Raw genomic sequence first — 21,601 nt, forward strand, 5'->3', positions numbered from 1 at the left:
GTAAGGGGGGCTCAGATATTTTCCCCAAGGTTTAGCAGGATATTTTCCCCATGGAAACTGATTTCAGTGCAGATTAGAGTTATTAAAAATTGACATGTTTAATAACTTATTCATTAACGACTGAAGAAGAAGTGTTTTTACATTTTTCCAAAGAAAAAAGAGCTAAAAGCAAGGAAGTTCTAAATTTTAAGAGGGGCTTGAGCCCCCCTTGCGACCTTTATGGGCGCCCTTGCCCCCAGGTGGGCACCCCTTCGGAATTCTTTCGGGAGGTCACAGTGACCTCCCGTGACTACCAACTGAAACGTCCCCAAACTATGTACATTTATTTGTTTGTTTCTTTATTTAGAAGTTAAACAGCTTCGCATACATGGAGGACTGCGTGCCAACCGCCTTGTCTCCGGACACACACAGGAAAGATTTACAACACAATAGAAGGAAAAAACACCCAGGGCGTCGTACCCACGACCTCCAGCTTGGAAGATGAAGCTTCTACCACAGAGCAGTGTTGGGCATTAATCAATTATTTTTTCAATTGCCTTGTTAATTGATTAAAAAAGTAATTGCAATTAAATTAATTGCAAATAAACTATTAATTGTACTTTGCAATTAATTTAATTTGATTAATGTACGTTCATCGCTTTTTCACAATTAAAATAATTGCAATTAATTTTTTAAATTGTTTAATGAAACCATTAAAACTAACAATTAACTTAATGTATCAATAGGTACAGCGGAGCGTACAAAGTTTCAAAGTGTTATTCGAATTCGTATTTTCGTTCAGTGTTGATTGCTCGCTCGCCGCGTGAACTATTCTCGTCTTGGCAAGTTTTTTCCACACGTAAATGTTTGTGTTTTAATTGTTTTAAAATTGTGAAAACCATTGTTTTATAGTTTAACCTGTAACAGGGGAAATCAGAAAGAAGGACAACAGGGGACGTAAGATCTCAGAGACCGCTCTGTTATTTCATCTTTTTTTAAAATCGTGTAATTAAGATGCCTTTCTGTAATTTCCCTCAGATGTTCTTCGGACTTTTACTAGTACGGGAAAAAAAATTTAAATTTTAATTGAAATACACCTTTTTTGAGGATATTTTGCTTGAGTCATAAGCTGCAGTAAATAATTTAGTGCTTGTAATAAAGTTACTGATACATGAAACGCACCGTCAGCTCAGTCATTTCCAGTCGAGGACTGCAGTTTTGTACTTATTAGCACTCATCAGCCCGGCATAGTAAAGTGACTGAGCTGGAAATGGAAAACCACTTAAGGAAGCCAAGAGTGCTAAACAAACTGGTAGCTAATATAGAATTAGCGCAGACCAGACGAGTGACCGAAGTAATGGTTCGGTTCAACTCGAGTATTTCATATATTTCTGCTTTAGCCCTGGCTATTGGGCGGTAATTTACTGAAAGTTATTGATATTTTATTTGTTGCTAACATGTGTATTTAAATAGTTAAATAGTAATATGGTACCCGTTTAGCGTCCACGTCCCAGGTAGACCTGTCGTCTGTAGAATATATTGTACAAAACCAGTAATTTTTTATGAGTTAGTTTTAATTAAAATTCACAGAACAATCGACAATTGTTAATTGTAGTAAATTACAATTAACAATTGTTAACTGTAGTAAACTACAATTAACAATTAATTAATTGTTAATTGTAATTTTCCACAATTAAAATTGATCAATTGTTAGTTGTTGTGGTTACGTTTACCAATTAATCAATTGTTAAACTTTAATTGTCAATGCAATTAAAATTTGCCCAACCCAACTCTGCCACAAAGCCACGGAGGCCCCAACTGTGTATAAACAACAAGAAAATGGAAACTAAAAGACATCTGAACGGGGAAAATCCAGATTATGCAATCTGCATCATGACCTTCAATTCAACAAAGAAAACCTTATCACCTTTACAATTGAAAATATTTCATCAATTTTGTCATTTTCTGATCGTAAGATAATTTTCAACGATAAGTTGAACATGACGCTTCAAGAATCACTACGATAAGATAAAAACCTGTCATAACTTGTCCACACGTTCATTTTTTCGTATATGTAGACTATAATAAAAAAGCTTTAAAAATAAAGAGAATTAAATCGCTCATTCATAGAGCTTTGTATTAATGCCCGATCCTATTTTTTTCCTAATGTGTGAAATTTCATCTTTGATCCTTCCTACAAAAAATTCTGTTATCCAGCGGAAGTGACAACTGTCAAAGCGTATCTATTGTACTCAGACAGAAACTTTAAAAAATGACTGAAACTTTGTAAATAAACTGTAATAGAAAAAAAAGCTACCCTTTAATTTTTTGAAAACTAAGAATTTATAAATTTACTTTAAATGAACTCGATGAACATCGAGGGGATGTGGGTGCCACGTCACTGAAGCAGCAAAATTATTTCAATAAACAATTATTAATATTTTCTACTATCAATTTTATTTTATTTTTTCAAACTTATATTTGCGCAAAACTTACCGCAATATTGTTATTTTCCCAATCTTTCTTCCAAATTCGAGTTTTATGCGTAAATCATGCATTCTGTACCCATCGCACTCTAAAACCTGATACCAGTTGGACAACAGTTGATTAACCTGGCCCTCACTCCTTCTTACATGAATCATGGTACACTATGGTGGTCCGTTTAAGTTTAAGTCTTTGTGGTAATGATGAATTTATTATTTTTTTCTTAATCAATGTTAAACATTTCTTTCTCATATGTTTCTATTTGAACATGTCAAAACTTACAGGAAATCTTTCTAATAGAGAAGGAATTTGCACCCGTCATACTACGACGGGCGATTTTCTAGTATTTTAATAATACTCTGAAAGATCAGCTAAGATAAAAACCCGTCATAAATCTTACCTCCGTGAAATCATTCGAATAAAGTGAACCTTCCAAACCACAATAAACACTTATGGGAATCAGCAAAAGCTGATTTGGAGTTTTCGCATGGGCGCAGCGACGCCTTAAGACGCTCGTAAGCCGTCCTCCACCCGGATCCTTCCTTGGTGTCATTTCTCAAAGGTTCCAGCATCAAGGCAATGAGGAGAACAGACAGCAAGCCCATGGCCAAATAAGAGCCCACAAGAACATACCTCTGGTGATCTGTCGGCGGATTGAGATTCGAATTGGTGTGGTTGGTCACTTCGGATTGCCTGAAATCGATGCCACACTTGTGCGTAAGGTTGGTAAGGGGTGGAAGATGTTGTTTGTCAGCATCGAGCACGAAATACGATATCACGTTTCCCAAGACGTTCGTACTTTCGCTGAAAAACATAAAAAATCCGAAAAAGTAGGCAGAGATGTTCTCCAAGCTTTCATTGACGGAAGCGTGGAATCGCAGCGCCATTTCGTTTATGTACACTGCGAACGCAGTGTTCATGGGTCCAGACACTAAACCAAATACCACCGAAGTACTGATCAGGAACTCCCAGTTTAGATACAAGTTCGAAGCGATGTAAGGACAGCTGAGGAAAACGGTGACTATTAACGCTTTTTTGGAGCCAATCTTTTCGATCAGGATTTCAGGTAAACGGAGACAGGACACCATCGAAAATGCATATATCACAGCTTGAGAATCTGGGCCCATGCCATTGACGGCATTCATAGTGCTCTGGAGGTTGGAAAGGGCCCAAAAACCGGTGAAGAATAAAAAGTACGATACGGATAGTACAGCTAAGTTCCACAAAACTCTGTATTTTGACGTCCTCACCGGTTGAGGTTCGTTGTCTTCAGGAATGATAAGTTCACCATTGATGCTGGGATCAATTGCCGAGTCGCTCCTAGCTATATTAGGCAGAATCCGTTCTTTTTCTGAAAGTACCATTTTTGTTTTTTGACAGTCAAAATCAAGCAAACAGCCTTATCATTCCAAACTTTTCTTGAACTTTATTAATTCTTTTACAATCCAAAGGAAAATAGTCATTGGCTTATGGTCTAATGACACTTCCCCGAAAATAACAGGTGGAGAGTATAGCACCAAAACGAGTGAAAGTAACAATGACAGCTAGAAAATGAAGCAGCAGTCAACAAAAGCAAGCAGCGGAAAAATGATGAGTGTTATTGAGCAGCTGGAAGTCATATGAGTAACTGAAATTATGAAAGGATATCAAGAATTTTGTTTATCAGTGGAAACCTTTTTAGCAACGTCGATGTTATTATCTGCAGAGCGATAAAGTTTTGGAGAAATGAGTTTTTCTCTCATTGTGTGCATATGTCTTTTATCGTAAACCGAAATTTTTCGAGAAAAAAGGATTTACATCGCGTAAATCAAAAAAAAAAAAATTATATCCACAGTTCTAGACAAGCGGTTTTTGAATGTTTTTTGGGAGAAAAACAATATTTTAAAAGCATAAACATTGTACGAAATCGGGAGGGCCATGATGGGAGGTCACTGTGACCTTCCAAAAATTTACTTATTCGGCAAACTTTGACGATTCGGCTAAATTTGGGGTTATATTCAACAAAATTACCATCCTTCGGAGAAATTTGGACTTATATTCGGCAAATTTATCATCATTCGAAGAAATTTGGAGTTACATGCTGCAAAATTTGTAGTTTTATTCGGCAAATTGAGAATTTTCGCCATCCCAAAAATTTAAGTTCAGGGCACCCTTGCACGGAATCCAAAGTACCGAGAAGATTTTTTTATTCCAAACATTTTTTGATCAAAAAATAAGATTTTTATCGCATAAACTTTGCATAGGATCCAAAGTTTAGAGAGGAGTTTAGCAGCTGATTTGCCTTTGTTCAACTTATATAATACTACTAGAAAATGAGTCGAAACCAGAGCTTTGGAGTTGGCAGGAAAATTACCGATTCCGACTTATAAAATTTAAGACTTCGGTTCCTTTACTCAAATATGAGTCCGAATCCAACCCCCACTCCGCAGCCCTGGTTAAAACTAGTATTTTCATGTCAGGGCTGTCCATACATGATGTCACATTTTTTCAACACATTTGACCCTCCTCCTTTACTTTTTCGCAAAGTGTCACACTTCATCTCTCCTCCTCCTAACTGTCACATGTCACGCAATAAAAATCACACTTCATGTTACCCCTCCCTCCCCTTGTCACAAACAGTCACAATTTCCCAATCCGATTTCCCCCTCAAAGCTTAACATCATTATATGGATCGGACCTTATTGGAATGAACTACATACTAGGACAACTAACAGTTAAAAAAGACTTTGCTTTATGAGGTTCAGTACCAGTGATCTTTGTATCTATGCCCTTAATGTACCCAAGAGAGCCCATATGAGGGGGCAAGCGGGGACTCAAGCCCCTCTTAGAAATTAGAACTTTCTTGCTTTTAGTACTGTTTTCTTTGCAAAAATGTAAAAACATTTCTTCTTCAGCCGTTAATGAATAAGTTATTAAAAACGTCAAATTTTAATAACTCTAATTTGCACTAAAATCAGTTTTCATGGGGAAAATATCCTGCTAAACCATGGGGAAAATATCTGAGCCCCCCCCTTACAATTTTGCATATGGGCGCCCTTGAATGTGCCCCATCTGTAGAACTAGAACTGTAAGTTCAAGGGCTCCTCGATGGGAGGTCACCGTGACTACCCAAAAGTTTCCGTATTCGGCAAATTTTGTCTGACGATTCTGCAAAATTATCCTAATTCAGCAAAATTTGGATTTCTCTTAGGTAAAATTATCATCATTCGTTGAAATTTGTAGATCCATTCGACAAAATTATCGTCATTTGGCGAAACTTGGAGTTCAATTCGGCAAATTGAGATTTTCCGCCCTCCCAAACATGTTAAGTTCAAGGAGCCACTGAGTAAGTTCTTAAAAGAAATCAAACAATCTCAAAAGTATCAAAATTACAATCAACAAGAACGTTACAAAAGCAGAGGGAAAATCAAATCCACTATTTACGAAATACACAAAATAAGGTTTCCCGTCATCTTCATTGTCTGTACCGGTACATGATTGCTAGGGCCTGTTTGAGACATCTCTGACCTTCAATAGACGTAGAATAAAAGGTATCCGTAGTGCAGGATTCAGCGTCGTTATTCGAATTGTTTTACTGCCGCAGCTATTGTTTTATTCATAATTTTCTTTTGAGCTCTGTTGACCTTTCTGCTCGCTTTGTCCATTAGCTTTTTCCTTGTGCATTTGTGTTCATTTATTTATTTTTAGACCATTTTCCTCTTCTTGTATTACACTATGTCTCTTCTTTTACTTTTTTGAGCAATCACGATAGCTTATTGTTTCACTTGACAGTAGTTGATGTCCTTTGATTTTGTTTTTCTATGTTTATAATGCAAACTACTCTGGTGCGCAGGCCACCACACCACGAGCATGTCCTTCCTCCTCGGTGGTGGCGTCCATGTCCTCTGGTCCGAGGGCCTCCGCGATCATGTCTTTCCTGCTCGGTGGTAGCGTCCATGTCTTCCGGTCCACGGGCCTCCGCGAGCATGTCCTTCCTCCTCGGTGGTGGCGTCCATGTCCTCAGGTCCACGAACCTCCACGAACATGTCCCTTTCCCTGAGCTGTTGCATCCATGTGCCTTGGAATCGAATTATTTATAAACGACCTTCTCGACTTTACACAATCCTTCATATGGGAAAACAGTACCCAGCATCCAGCCCCTTTCATTCATTTTAATTTTGACGTTTTAATTCAAATTATGGTTGCAGTAAAAGCCATTGGTAGAAACAAGAAACTCAACGAGTAGTGTCGTGAATAAGAAAAACATAATTAGAATTCAAGATCTCAAAATCAAAGTTCTTTTTTTTCCCCCCATTCTCACTTTGTAGTAGCGTTTTAGAGCATTTTAATATGAAAGTTGTTGAGACGACTTGAGGTACATTCATGGGACAGTCATTTAGGGGGGTTAAGGGTGAGATCCATTACAACCCTTGGCTTTAAAAAATCAAAATTTTTACAACAAGTTGGGCGTGGTTTTTGTTGTTTTCCGATGAAATTTGTATACCATTTGCTCCCTCCTCCTCCCCCTAGAAAATTTTGAAGTGACGGGCCTTTTGCTTCTACAACTAATTTCATCCACAAAACGGGTCAGTGTTGTCTATTATGATTTCGCAACTTATTAAACAATTAAAAACATTTGTTTCGTATCAATATGGTAGAACAACAAATGTGGTAGGGTCGAAAGTAATGATAATCTAACATGTTCCAGGGAAAACTCTCATTTTCCTTTCTTTTATCAATGGGGGTGTTTCCTTCAGTCAAAAGTACTACTTTTAGTCACTGAAATTTAAAATGTCCGATTTTGAAAACAAGGCGTGGTCTTTATGACGTCACAAATGATGCACTTTGTCGCATCTTTCTACCACGTTTCCATGTTATGATAATCAAGAAGCGAATTAAAATTGCGCTCTACGCTTGCTACCAACCATATCATTGCCAATACACGTGAGTAAGGATGCGAATTAAATATTTTTCTCCGTGAATGGCAACAATGAATAGCATTTCATCATTTGTGATGCACACGACAGAAAAAAACGATGAAAGCGCACCGATTTAAGTTTTTTTTTTTTTTTTTAATAATAAACTTGAACAATTTATTAAAAAAATGGTCAGATCCTATATTTTTAAGCGTGCTCTTTCAGAAAAAATACGTTTAAAATTTTGGAAACGATCCCATTGTCTTAGCTCTTTTAACATGATAGTAAGGTTGGAAAAAACTTCACATATTCAGAGAAAATACAGGCTAAGGTTATTAAATAAACTGCTATTTTTAATGCCACAACGCAATTATTAACATGGCCTGATTACGGCACAGGCCAACTAGGCCTTGGCCTGGGCCCCAAATTACTTAAAGAATTATGCAAAAAATTACAACTTTACAAAAAATATATGTATTTTTAAAATAATGATAAAAAACAAGGATTTGTTAATTGAAACTAAAAAAAAATTTCAAGAGAATTTTTATTCATTCTGCGAGCAGGAATTTATCATGTCACAATTATGAGAGGCCCCGATGGGGATTCGAAAATGCGTATGATAAATGATTTACATAATTCTGTGATAGACACAGATGCCCCCAAAAATGCCTTCCGACGGCCCCAAACCTGTGAATTAACCACTGCAGTCCGCTATAGAGGCTTCAGGGTGCTTCTAATTTATTCTGAGCCTAGGATCTCACTTTCAGTTAGTGGGGCCCTGATCATTAACATTGAATGCAGACGAAAAATTAAATGAGCCGTTGCCACACCGTGAGTTTGGCTTATTGTTTTTGTCATATTCTGTTCATTGTTAATGGTATATTAATTGCTAATTTTGCTCCAATAAACTAATAAACTTACAATTTGTATTCCACTATGCTTTTACTGAATTTTGTTAAAAGTTTCATGAAGTCGAATGAACCTCCCCGCCATGCAACAAAGGTTTTACGAGATTTAATCTAAATTCTAAAACATCACGCTGCAATGTGTATAGTCTCTTCGGGGAGAATAAATAACATAATTTTTTAGCATTTCGGTACGGAAGGAACTAAAACTTTGAAAATGTCAAGGAGCGAAATTGTTTCACCACGAACGAATTTCGCAACAAAAAACTTTTGCACAAATTTGTGGCAAAACTATTTTATTGATAATTCTATATAAACTGCATTGGTGCCCGGGGAGGGGACATGGCGCTGACTGCGACGCATTGAAATTTTTAAAGGGCAGAGTGTTTTAAGTGGTAATTTTCTCTTTTCGGGGGTGGGGCTCCCAATTTGTGTGGTTTTCGTTATATTTGGGGATGGTACCACTGTGTATTGTGCAATTAATGGGTACATTTTTCAACAGCATTTTTAGTAAAGTTTAAATAACTCAACAGTAAAAATATTCGAGCGCTTCAAAATGAAAATTTTGAATTATCGTTCTTCTAATTGTACAACTTAATTAATATACGCGCGTCTTCCACCCTTTTAAACCACTTTTTAACGTTCTTTTTTTTTCCGTCATCAATCAGCATTAACTTCGAATGATTACGTAGCCACTGAACAAGGTCTTTTTTTTTTCCATCAAGACGTTCTTTTCGTCACGAGAAAATGACGTCATGGAACTGGATGAAACCGATTTATAAAAAGTTTGTTGCTCCGTCTTTGTACTCTGAAGTGAATAAAAGAGTTTTCGCTTGATGAGTCATAAATTCTCTTTGTGTTCTATTTATTTTTTCCTCCCCTCTTTTATCAAATACTCTTTTTATTATTATTATTATTCCTTTCTTTTTCTCTCTAGCTTTATGGGAGCTCAGCTCCCATGCTCGTCCTCTTTTCTTCAGTCAACTCTAAGTTATTCATCGAATTCAAAGAATTACGTGTGAATAAAAGTACTGAAAATAATGCTAAATTTCTTTCTTTCTTCTTCGTCTTCCTTTCCTTTTTTCGTGTAAAAAAAATTAAGCGCTGTTGAGGATGAAAGCACAGAAACAAATCTCATGTTGTGATTTTTGAAAAATATTAACAATCGAAAAAAAAAAACGAAATGGACCAGCACACCTCAAAACGTTCGAATCCGTCAAAATTCGAAATTCGAAAATTTGCACAAATCCAATACTTTCTTCTATATATTAGATATAGAAGAAAGTAAAAATTACGACATCAATATTCTGAATTTTTATTGAACACAAGGACGGATCTAGAAAATTTTCAAGGGAAGGCAATTGATTTTTTTCCCCTTTTTGCTATTCATAATGTAAACAGGGTACAAAAATAATCACAAAAAGTTTGGACTTCTAGGGAGAGCCCCAAATTTCTCTTCCCCAACGCTTTGTATCCGTCCCTGATTCAACGGTCTAATTCATTGTTCCCATGATATCTCTATAAATTTTTGACACAGTAAAATTTCATTTCCAAAATGTTTCATAATTGAAGTATTTTGTTTCATTTTTAGAAATTAATTTTTTAATAAAGATAAAAAATATAATATTCAGTTCTAACATAGATGAATTCAGAATAGAATATTAGATTATATGTATCTTTTTCAGAAATAAATAAATACATAAATGGATTCCAAAATATAATAGGGTACAGCAACCCAGTATAAATGAAGAAATACGTCTGTCCAGCGGCCAAACACAGTATTTTTTAGTCGTTTCCTTTTGGAATTGTATAAAAGGAAGTTACTGCAGCCAAATCATTAAAGAAAGTTTTTTTTTTAATTTTATTTTAAAAGAAAACAAAATTGGACAATTCAACCGCTAGGGTGTGTTGGTCCATTCCACCGTCACGTGGGGGACAAAAATGCACTTAAATTTCATAAACATTTCGTCATATCTCTTAATATTTTAATAAAGCAGGAGAAAGCAATTTTTTTTAATCTTTACATTTAATACAAAGATACTCCTGACACAATTATATTTTTATTAAACAATTTTGTTATTTAAAAAAAAATATATACATGCGTCAAGTGCGGGACATCCATAAGTCAACTTGCGGTAACTTGCTTATGAATAAGCTAATATTTTTGCTCTATTAATACAGCAATGACGAAACAAATTGTAGATTTTGAAAGCTATGGTTCCAACGTAAAGGAAACATACCTCAGTAGTTTAGAAATAATTATTTTAACCATTGAAAAATAATATTTATATGCTCATTCCATTGAAAATGGTCATTTTGTCCCGCACGTGACGATTCCTATATTTCATTAAAAAGAAATAATTTTTGAAGAAAGTTTTTATTTAAGAAGTCACACATGCGTTTATGATTTCTTAAGCAACAACCATTTGTTCGTCATCTTTTAAATTATTATTTTTTATGAAATATTTGAAGAGTCACGTGCGGGACGAAATTACCGTTTTCCGTGGAATGACCTTGTTCATTCCTTGATCGGAATACCCTAACTTTAATAATTTTGAAAAACAAAACACAGCACAGTTTCCCAACTAAACAAACCAGTCGTTACCTAAACAAACTAGTGGTTTGCCGTCCCTGGAAACGTATGTCGCATCAGAAGGAGAAAATGAGGTCATATGCAAAGCAGTGTTGCTTAATAACTCATTTTAAGTGTTTTGACTACAACTTTAGCACGTCCGCAAATAAATTTCCCAACACTTTGTTTATGTTTCTAAATTTAAAGATTTGTCATACGAGCATACAACAAATAAGACGCGTCAGCCAGAATGAAATAAATCGTCTGAGAACTAGTGAAGGGGAAAAAAGGTTCGATTTTTCTGTTTTTCGTAAATATAAAAAAAGAAAAGAAAAAAAAAAGATGCTAAGTAATATAAAATGCATAAATAGCGTAGTATATAGCGGCAAAAGAGTCATGAAAATAATAATAAAAAAAGAGGAAAAAAACGTGATTGGTTTAATGAATATTTTATTATTATAATTATTAGGAAAAGGTGTAAAAATGGGCACCCCTCCCTAGTGCATAAGGGGGGTACTGAAGACTGGCGGTGAGGACTGTATATGGTGCCATTTACTAATATGAGATAGCAGAAAGCAGTTGGAATCATGCTTTCAAGTGTTGCGTTGTATATATGCACTTTGAGTTATTGTGCAAATTGGTGTTTATTCAGGCCCGACGAGAGGCCATGTGAGCCTAGTCGGAAACTAGGGGCTCGGGCCTTAAGGGGGGCGGCGACACTGACAGCAAAAAAGAAAGAAAGAAAAAGAAAGAAAGAAAAAATAAAGGAAGAAAGAAAAAAAAGTGGAGGAGGGGGACTTTGAATAAGCCGAAACATAAAAGTAAAATTTACTGTTATGGTATTTACTGTTGTGGTACTTTCATAGAGTTATTTATTTTCTAGTAAGCAGTTTTGATTTTTTTTCTTCTTTCCCCTTCTTTTTCTTCTTTTTCTTCCTTTATTTTTCTTCTTTTCTTCTTTTTTTTCTTCCTTTCTTTTCTTATTCTTTGTTTTTCTTTTCTTCTTCGTTTTTCTTTTTTTCTTTTACCTTTTTTTTTCCGGGGCGGGGGGGGGGGACCGGGGGGTGGGGGGGCGGCAACAGAGCTCGGGGCCCGCCTTGGCCCCGGTTTTATTGGACGTCAAACTTTTTAGAGGAATGTGAAATCGTTTTCTCTTCATGTTCGTAGGTTAAGTTAAAAACAATTTCACAGTGACATCCGGAAATTTTACACTACATGTGAGAATGGCCATCTTTCTTAGGTGTATATGGCGTAATTTCAGTAGATATTTCTTTTTTTACGTGTAATAAATAATTTCTCTACCATGTTGTATAGTTTTATCCTGTTTTTAAGCAATTTTTGGTGACTTTTTTGAAGGTTGCGTATATTTACATCCATTTTTTCTGGTGCTGTTTTTAAAGATTTTTTGTGAATAGCCGTTTTTGAAATAAAATTACCGTATTTCTCCGCATTATCCGACATGCCGCAAAATTCGGGGGTCGCCATATTTTCAAAAATACTTGCCTGATCCTTTCCGGCATGCCGGAAAAATCGAGGTTAGGAAAATAAAATTCTACAAAAAATATATGTTCAGCTTAAAAATTAATATAAGTTCTACACATATCTTATTAGTTTTAATAAACAGTTTAACTTTGTAAAATTATTTACTAACAATGCTATTTGTGAATGAATGACTGAATTGGGAAATGACTGAACTGGCGATGTATTTCATATATTTCTGCTCTAGCCCTGGCTAATGGGCGGTAATTTACAGAATATACCATGCCTTGCCTTCAATCTTCGAGTTGAAACGAACCATTGCTTCGGTCACTCGTCTGGTTTGCGCTAATTCTATATTAGCTACCAGTTTGTTTGGCACTCTTGGCTTCCTTAAGAGGTTTTCCATCTCCGGCTCAGTCACTTTCCTATGCCGGGCTGATGAGTGCTAAAAAGCACGAAACTGTAGTCCTCGGCTGGAAATGACTGAGCTGGCGATGTATTTCTGCTTTAGCCTTGGCTAATGGGTGGGAGTTTACTGAAGAAAATATTGTTTATTAACGAATAAGTTTATAAAAATTAAATTAAAACTAAGTAAGCAAACTTTTAAGCATTAATGTTACCCCCACCCCCTAAACCAGTGCTGAAGAATCTTCCATAGCTATTCAATAAATAAATAAATACTAAACTTGCCTCTCTAAAAGGAACCTAAAATAATCTACTTAAAAAATATATATGAACAAGTCGCAGTAACGATGATTGCTTCTGGAATTGATTACTTCATAGACATATAATTAAATCCATCAATAATGAACAACTATAAAAAAACAAGCAAATATTATATGCAATACATTTTTTTTTTTTTGAAAGAAAGTTACATTTTTATTTATTTATTGTTTTCCTTACAGTGACTCACTTTCTGATTGAAACTGAATGGGGAAACTTACTTCATATTATTCAGGTTTATTTTGCAACAAAACAAACCTGAAATTATCCTGCATGCCGGAAAATTCGAATTGCCCAGCATGCTGGTCAACCTCGCTTTTTTCCAGCATGGTTCATAATTAGTAGCCATTTACTCACAGAATTGAAAATGAACTGCCCTGTAAAATACTCTAAAAGCCAGCCAAGGGTGTGCACCCTTTTAAATACTCTCGACGCTCGCATTCCGGTGTCCTGTTTGAACATTTCAGAAATCTGGAAAGCCTATCTATAGGTCTCTTTCAGAAAACGGGCGACTTAAATTTGTATTCGGGCACCTAAAAACGGGTTGTCCCGTTAAAAATAGACGAAACAGATACCATTTTTTAAAGCTCCACAAACCCGATTCGTCACTGGCCTGTGAATGGGGTGGTTTCCTTCAGTCAAAAGTGCTACTTTTAGTTATTGAAATGGATAGAATGAGCAAAAAAAAAAAAAAATACATGGACCCAGAGAATACTTTCAGTTTCCCGACAGTTTTTTTTTTTTAATTAATTTTTTTAAATATCCGATTTTTCAAACAAGGCGTGGTCTTTATGACGTCACAAATGATGCAATTTGGCGCATCTTCCTACTACGTTTCCACGTTATGATAATCAAGCAGCGAATTAAAATTGCGCTCTACGCTTGCTATCAACCATATCGTTGCCAATACAAGTGAGTAAAGATGTGAATTAAATGTTTTGTTCTGTGAATGGCAACACTGAATGGCATTTCATCATTTGTGATGTCACACGACAGAAGTGTAAACAATGAAAGCGCAACGATTTAAGTAATTTTTTTTTAATATTAAACTTTAAAAATTTTTTTAAAAAATGGTCAGATCCTATGTTTTTAAGCATGCTCTTTCAGAAAAAAATACTTTTAAAATTTTGGAAACGACCCCATTCCTACACCTGTCCTCGTGCCAAAAAAACCTTTTAACTCGTAATCAGTAAAGAATAAACCCATACGATCTGGTACAGCACCACGTACACAATGTGAGTCTTTGAATAAGGAGTAGGAAAGCATCAGAAGCGAGAAGGGGAAAAAATATTTATGGAAAGTGATTAATAACCCGGTCAGCAACAGAACGTCATCTTTGCCTTCAGGTCAATACGTCATCTTTGCCTTCAGGTCAGTGGGTTTTTCTCGAAGTGATCCCACCAATGCGCAACCACCAATGGCGGCTCGCGAGACATTTAAATCATAGAAACCAAGAAAAACTTTCGAAAATTATGTGTGAACAATGTTGCATAAGTTACTTCTATTTTTTTTAATGTCCTTTACTTTATTTATTCATTTGTGTATTTATTTATTCAGATTTATTCAGATAATCAAATCAATAACAGTTTTATTTAATGTAAGTAATTATTTATCATGCTTTTTTCAATTGATACGCTTAATCTGTTGTCACTTCTTTCACAGGGATTCTTAAGAAATAGTGTTTTAATCACTTTTCACGAATGAAGGTTAAAACTTAAAAGTGAGCCGATATAATACATGAGGTGACCATTAGTCCCATTTTGAACGGGACAGTCCCGTTTTCGAGTATGCTGTCCCATTATCACAGTCCATACTGAAATGTCCCGTTTTCGAAAGTAAGAGAGCAGCTTCAATCTCGAGAAGAGTGCTTCAATAAAAAGTCACTGGAGGTCACTGTGGCCTCCCAAAAATTTCCTTATTCGGCAAAATTATCATCATTCGACGAAATTTGGAGGCATCCATTCGGCAAATTGAGAATTGGGCTGTTTCCGAAATTTTAAAAACATTTTTTTCAGAAAGAGCATGCTTCAAAATCCATAATTTAACCATTTTGTAAACAATTTGACAAAGTTTATCATTTTCTAACAATTATTTTAATCGGTGCGCATATTCAATTCAATTTTTTATGCTTCTGCACATGACATCACAAGTGATGAAATGCCACTGATGCCAAAAGCGCAGAGCACAATATTTAATTCCATTAGCTTCTTTACTCACGTGTACTGACAACGATATGGTTGATAGCTGAGTAGAGCGCAATATTTATTTCGCTTCTTAATTGTCATAATCTAAAAATGTGGTAGAGAGTAAGCGTAAGCATTCAGTGCGCCAGTGGAGTAGAGTTCCAAAGTGTACATCAATTGTGAAGTCACAAAGACCACGCTTTATTTCCAAAATCGAACATTTTAACAAATTAATGTAAAATTAAAGGTTCGAAAAATATAAGTTTTTTCTCGCTCCCTGTTTTTTTTTTTTTTTTTTTTTTTTTTTTTTTTTTTTTTTTTTTGCTTATTTTATAAATTTCAGTGACTAAAGACTACTTTTGACTGAAGGAAACAACCCCATTTCCGCCCTCCGAAAAATTTAAATTCGGCGCACCCCTGGGAAGCGTATATTTTTTGTTTTCCTAAGTTTAATCTACTCAAAAAAATATTTTTTTTTTTTTTTTGCTAATGACTAATTTGTAGGCAAGTAAAGAAGCGCAGTTGCTAATTTCAGTTCTTAAAGCAATGTTGATTTTAAAAATACAAATTATATGAAATTTTGTTAAGAATTTCATTCTTATTTAAAATTAGCACCAAATGTACTCGAGCAAATTTTTACATAAAAAATACATTGTTTCTTCTCTTTTAACGGTCCATTTCTGTTTTTTTCTGCCACAAACTATGCATTTAAATAAATAAATAAGAAAAAAACACTTTTATACTTCTTTTTTTCACTATGCGCGTGTATACATGCTTAAAATTAAAAAATGTATTCCGGATACTTTCGCAGAAATTTGTAGAGATTGAAGTTACTTAACCAAAACTTAAAACAATCTTAGAGAACGTTGGGGGATCATGTACTCTGGCGGGGGGGGGGGGGGGTACTACAGCTCTCTAGCCCCTCTCTTGGATTCGCCACTGCACTCAAGTATTGATGCTACTCTAAAATTATGCTATTTTTTCCCTATGTACTTTAATCTTTGAACTGTGCAATGAAATATTTTGATATGCAGACATAATGTTGCGACCCAATGAGAAAGGCTTCACGACTCCCTTGAGGATCGCGACCCATAGGTTGGGAACACCTGCTCTATATCCAAAAGTTAAAGGTTTACCTTCGTGCAGAGAAGAAATCTACGCTACTGAGGCACAAATTTTAGAAAATATTGCATGCACTGAGAGCTAAATTTGCTTGGGAGCCCACAGGAGCTCAGGTCATGTGCTTGTTTTCAAATTAAGGCGAATTATTACATATTTGGCGGGTATTCAGGCTCTTTAAGTACGAAATGAAGATCTGATAACTGATTGGGCTCCCTCACTTCTTTTGTCAGAAATTAAGCTCCGTATACTCTTCAATGTAAAAAAATTCCAAAACGTTACTGATTATTTCAGTGAAACGTTTCTTTACTTCTAGGGTTTTCACCTATTTCCCCGTAAAATCAAGTCTTGTTGTAAACAAGTTTCCTGAATTGCTACAAGTTGCACGTTACTCAAACTTTTCATTCTTGTAAAAAATATTTTTAACTACCAGTTTAAACATTGATTGAGCGTGTTTATTAAGTGTATCGGCATCCAATTGATTACGGCTCGTCCAGATTGACTAAGCTCCTAATGTGAGCGAATAAGTCATTTGATAAGAGGTTAACTGCAGCTTTGCAAACCAAGATTTGTGGGTCTCTCTCAGTTTTGGCAATGGTTGCAGTAAGGTTTCTGGGGCATTCTGGTAGATCAGGAAGGGGCAATCAATTATAATAAGCTTCATTTTTCTTGAACGTTCCCGAGACATGATCGGCTTTAACAGGAGATATTTCCTAATTCTTCGAAACGTTTACTGCCTTTTAGCTAGAAAACGTTCTTGGTTTTTGCAAGATACTTACTAGCAGAAATTGAGTACCTCAGCTGCCCATTATTTCCAGGAGCGTTTCTGAATTGTTTTTACAGTTTTGTTCTATTGGTCCAAGGAGCCCCATTGTGACTTCGTAGTTCAATTTTTATTTTATTTTTTTTTAATTTAAAAAAAAAAAGAGTTCTTTGCAACAGCGTGTACGCAGTAATTTTCCAAATTTGCACTTTGATAATGCTAATTTTATTGTTTATTTTTAAACAAAATCAATACTGTAATTTTAATGAGTACATGTGATTTATTGAAGCTATCATCATTAATGTGAAAATCCATCCTAAATATATTATATGCATATTGCAATAGCAGGGAAATTTAATGCAATTAATTATTTCATTTTTTTTAGCACCATACTGTCTGACCACGGGTTGTATGGAAAGACAAACATCCGTTTTACAGCCGGAAATAGACGAATCAATCATTTTTTAGTGATGCCAGCTTTTGCAGAAGCAGAGTCTCATTCAAATGATCGGAATGCCGGCATTAAATTTTTACTTTTCCCTCTCATTCAAATAGATTCTTTTTATCTGGACGTTTGAAAATTCCATACAATCCGTGGTTGGACAGTATCTGCTGAGGAAAATGTACAGTATTCATCCCCTTAGTACCAACATTTTTTACACAGGCACGCGTAGTTATGCGACATATTAGGGGGGAACACGTTTAAGTTAAACTGTCTAAAAACTAAAAAAATGTCTAAACTATCTCGAATTCACTATCACAAAATAAAGAATAAGAGAAAAAATAAAAGTATAAAACATTGCGTTCTAAAGCTCTGGGAATAATTTTGCTTGTAGCAGCGCAATGCAAATGATAGTATTTCAGAAGGACATATACGTATTTTTGCATGGGATAGTTAACGCATTGGCTGAGCAGAACGTATATAAATATACCTCCGCTGCAATTAAGGGTTAAAAAATGTAAATTTTTCAGTTTCAAAAAATGATTTCATTGAAAAATTAATATGAAAAGTTGCTATTTCTTTTTCTGAGAGAAAGATTACTACTGTGTTTTACAAAAATGGTGAAACAGATAATCAACTTACCTGCGTGAAGTCACTTGTGTAAAAAGCAATCTCCATGCCAACGAAGATAGTCAGAGGGGTAAGCAACAGTTGATCTAGTTGAGTAAAGTGTTGAGCAGCTGCTAACAATGGACAACACAGAGACTTCCATCGACTTTCCTCTGGTGCAGGTCCAACATCATTTTTCAATGGATCCAAGAAAAAAGTCATCAAAACGGCTGACATCAGCCCCAGTGCCACATAGATGGACACCAGCAGGTATCTCTTGTGGGCTGTTGGAGGCTGCAGGTTTGGATTAGAATCATTGCTATTGTTCGAAAATGTTCTGAAATCTATGCCACAGTGCAAGTGACTGCCGTTTATTATGGGGACCATTCCTGGGTCGAGAACAAAGTACGATACGAGATTCCCCCAAATTTGAGCATTCTCCGAAAAGAACGAGAAGAGGCCGAAGAATCTGGCCATGATGGCTTCTAAGGGTTCATCTGGAGTATTCTTATGGTACCGGAGGGACATTTCGTTGACGTAAACAGTCTGAGAAGTACCCAAAGGACCAGCTGCTAGCCCAAACATCACTGCTGCTGGCATTAATGTCTGGTAACGCGGGTAGAAATTGGATGCTATGTAAGGCACGCTGCAAATTGTCATTAAAACTAAAGTCTTCTTGCTTCCAAGATTCCTGATAAGTAGTTCTGGAAATAGGAGAGAAGATAGCATGGAAGAGCCATAGATGACAGCTTGAGAGTTCATTCCGAGTCCCTTAGCAGAATTCATAGTGCTCTGAAGATTGGCCAAGCCCTGGAAGCCCAAATAGAATATAAAAAGAGAGAAACTCATCACCACCATGTTCTTCAACACGCGACTGCGGCTCATCACGGGCACAGTCCTGATGTTGGGTTTCGGGTGCATGTCTGTAGAATCGCAATTTATGGTTGATGTCAACAGCGACTGATTAGCTGCTTCGTCTTCTCTAATTTCTTCCATCATAGTAGAACTATGCTTTACTCAACAGACGAATCTGCTGAAATTAAAATTGAAATTTTAAATGCCAAAATGGATGTGGTTTTCATTTGTTACCACAAAGTGTTGGCGAAGAAGCTTTCACAATTCCAACTGGAAACTTAAGCAATGATTATCACCAACTTATTCATCAGATCTCACGCAAATGCCGCAAAAATAAATTACTAGCGCTTAAAAATAATCGCTATTTCTCATTGAAACATTTCGCAAATGGATGAACGAACAAACACTGGAGCGTTCTTAAAATTCGATTGATGATCTAAGTGTAAACAAACAATATGTAGGGGTGAAACTCTCATTTCCTTCAGCTCAGGAACTCGGCATTTCCGTGGCGGAACACATGAGTTACGAAAAGCCAAACGGCATAAAAATCAATAAAATTCTTGAATTCGTACGCACACTTGCTGGTAATTCTATTCGTAAAAATGCAGCTGATTAAGCTTGTCTGCATGGTCACAAACAAAGGCATAGAATTTGTTTGTTTACAATATTGGTGTCACGTGAGGAGAGGAAAAAGCGTTAGCTCTTCCCGCCTTAAATATCCGCTGCCTTCTGCAGCTGGGGAAAGCTGTCAATGTCACATCCCCCGACTGGAAAACTTTTGGCACGCTGCCAGCACGCTCTTTCTCGTGGCTGCTTGCCTTGAATGTTAGGATGAATAGTGACGCAATGTTACTCCGAGCGTGATGCAGTTCCATGACATATGCCTTTTGTTCGAGGGCCGCTGTTGCTCAAAGCGAATGTTGTTGTTTGTAGTTGTGACCAGAGCGGAATTTTTAAACAGGCAGAGTACTCAGCTATCTATCAGCCTGAGGTGAAAACTTTCCCTATTTATGTCTTCTTTACTCCTTTGGAAACAAAGTATAACGAGTTTTTTCTTTTTTCAACTCTTTTTTATTTTTTGTGAAACAATATTTTTTTTTGTCCATCTCGTGAAAATGTGATATTTTTGAATGGTCGAAGGTCAAACATTTAATAATCTGCCGCATTTTCCGTGATGAAAATTAATAAATGTGAATAAACTAATTCTCAACGAAAGCATTTTTGCTTCTAACTTTTGATGTCAGAGAGGTGGTATATTCACTGACATAACTCGGTTTTTAGTAGATCACTGTTTAATACACATATTTACACGTTCACTCTTCCAGTGACAATCTTCCTCTGACTGCCAGTGCTCATGGGCGTCGCGGCCGGGGGGGGGGGGGGGGTCCGAGGGATCCGGACCAACTCAATAATTGAGAGTCGGACCCCCACAAAAATTGGAATTTTGGGCAATAAAATCCACTATTTTGGGGAAAATCATTACTGTTTTAATTCCAAAAAAAGACGATAATTCACAGTTACATAACACATAATTTATTACGTGAAATGCAGTTGTGAAATGTTTAATTATTACGTAATTAAAACAAAAGGAACTTTGCTACCACAAAAGGAAAGTAACTGTCTTCAATGAAAGCTTAGAAGCAAAAAATTATCGCTGAAGCGGTGTCAGAAGTCTAAACTACCTCGCAAGCAGGTCCGTCATTTAGAATTTTTTATGGAGAGGGATAAGGAGCAAAGAGTAAATACTCATGGGAATAAAACAACAAAAAAAAAATGAAGAATAATTTTTATTTTCTCCGTCATTTGCTATGGAAGGACAGGAATTTTAGGGTCATACATTATGTCGAGGTTAGAAGACGCTTAAGATCCCCAATTCTGGTTTTCTTCAAAACTTCTACAACAGCAGAAGAAGACTACCTCTTATAACTGATATGTCGCCCTCTCCCCCCTTTTTTTTAGAAGTTGACCCTCCAATTTTATTTTAATGATAAAAAGAAGAAAAACTTTCAGTCTTAAAAATGGACAGGTAAATAATAAATGAGGATATACAATAAAAGTGAAAAGAAAATATTTCTTTTCTTTTTTTTTTCCAAAACGCAATCTTAAAGTATTATTTAGGAACATCGAGATTCTGTATTATGAAATTACCTTACCTGGGCGACCAAAATATGTTTTAAATAGAAAAAAAGCTGAAATACACACACACACACACACAGAGATTTGAAATATTGTAATGAATAATCACACTACAAGTAATATAAAGTAAAAAAAATAGACCTAAAGTATCAGTGTACAGTATTACACTAGTTCAAAATGTTAAAAGTGTTTTTACTGAAGCCACAGACGTAATGTCAAAATAATAAACTATCCAGCTGGAAATTGAAATTTTTTTTATAGAAAACCAAAGCAGTCAAATGGATTTGAAAAAGAAAAAAAACTCTCCTCAAGCCTTATCATTCAGTATCCTTTTTGAGGCTTAGCTTAAAATTCTGTTTTTAGAAACTTCGGTTTTGAAAGCACAGGAGAATATCCAAATCCCATTCTTTCCCCTAACAACAGCAACGATAGCCTACAATTGCGTAATTTAGAATTT

General features: G+C 35.8%; 1 protein-coding gene across 2 annotated transcripts in view; it reads right to left on the reverse strand.

Annotated features, from left to right (window-relative positions):
- Positions 1–19,742, reverse strand: part of LOC129228237 (UNC93-like protein) — a 91,432-nt gene extending 71,690 nt beyond the window's left edge. For both annotated transcript variants that reach the window (XM_054862903.1, XM_054862905.1), the window contains exon 1: positions 18,187–19,742. In XM_054862903.1, coding sequence (XP_054718878.1) covers positions 18,187–19,152 — 966 coding nt within the window. In that variant the 5' untranslated portion in view covers positions 19,153–19,742. The remainder of the gene's footprint in view (positions 1–18,186) is intronic.
- Positions 19,743–21,601: the final 1,859 nt, after the last annotated feature.

This window comes from Uloborus diversus, chromosome 8 (assembly GCF_026930045.1).
Source record: "Uloborus diversus isolate 005 chromosome 8, Udiv.v.3.1, whole genome shotgun sequence".
Classification (NCBI taxonomy): domain Eukaryota; kingdom Metazoa; phylum Arthropoda; class Arachnida; order Araneae; family Uloboridae; genus Uloborus; species Uloborus diversus.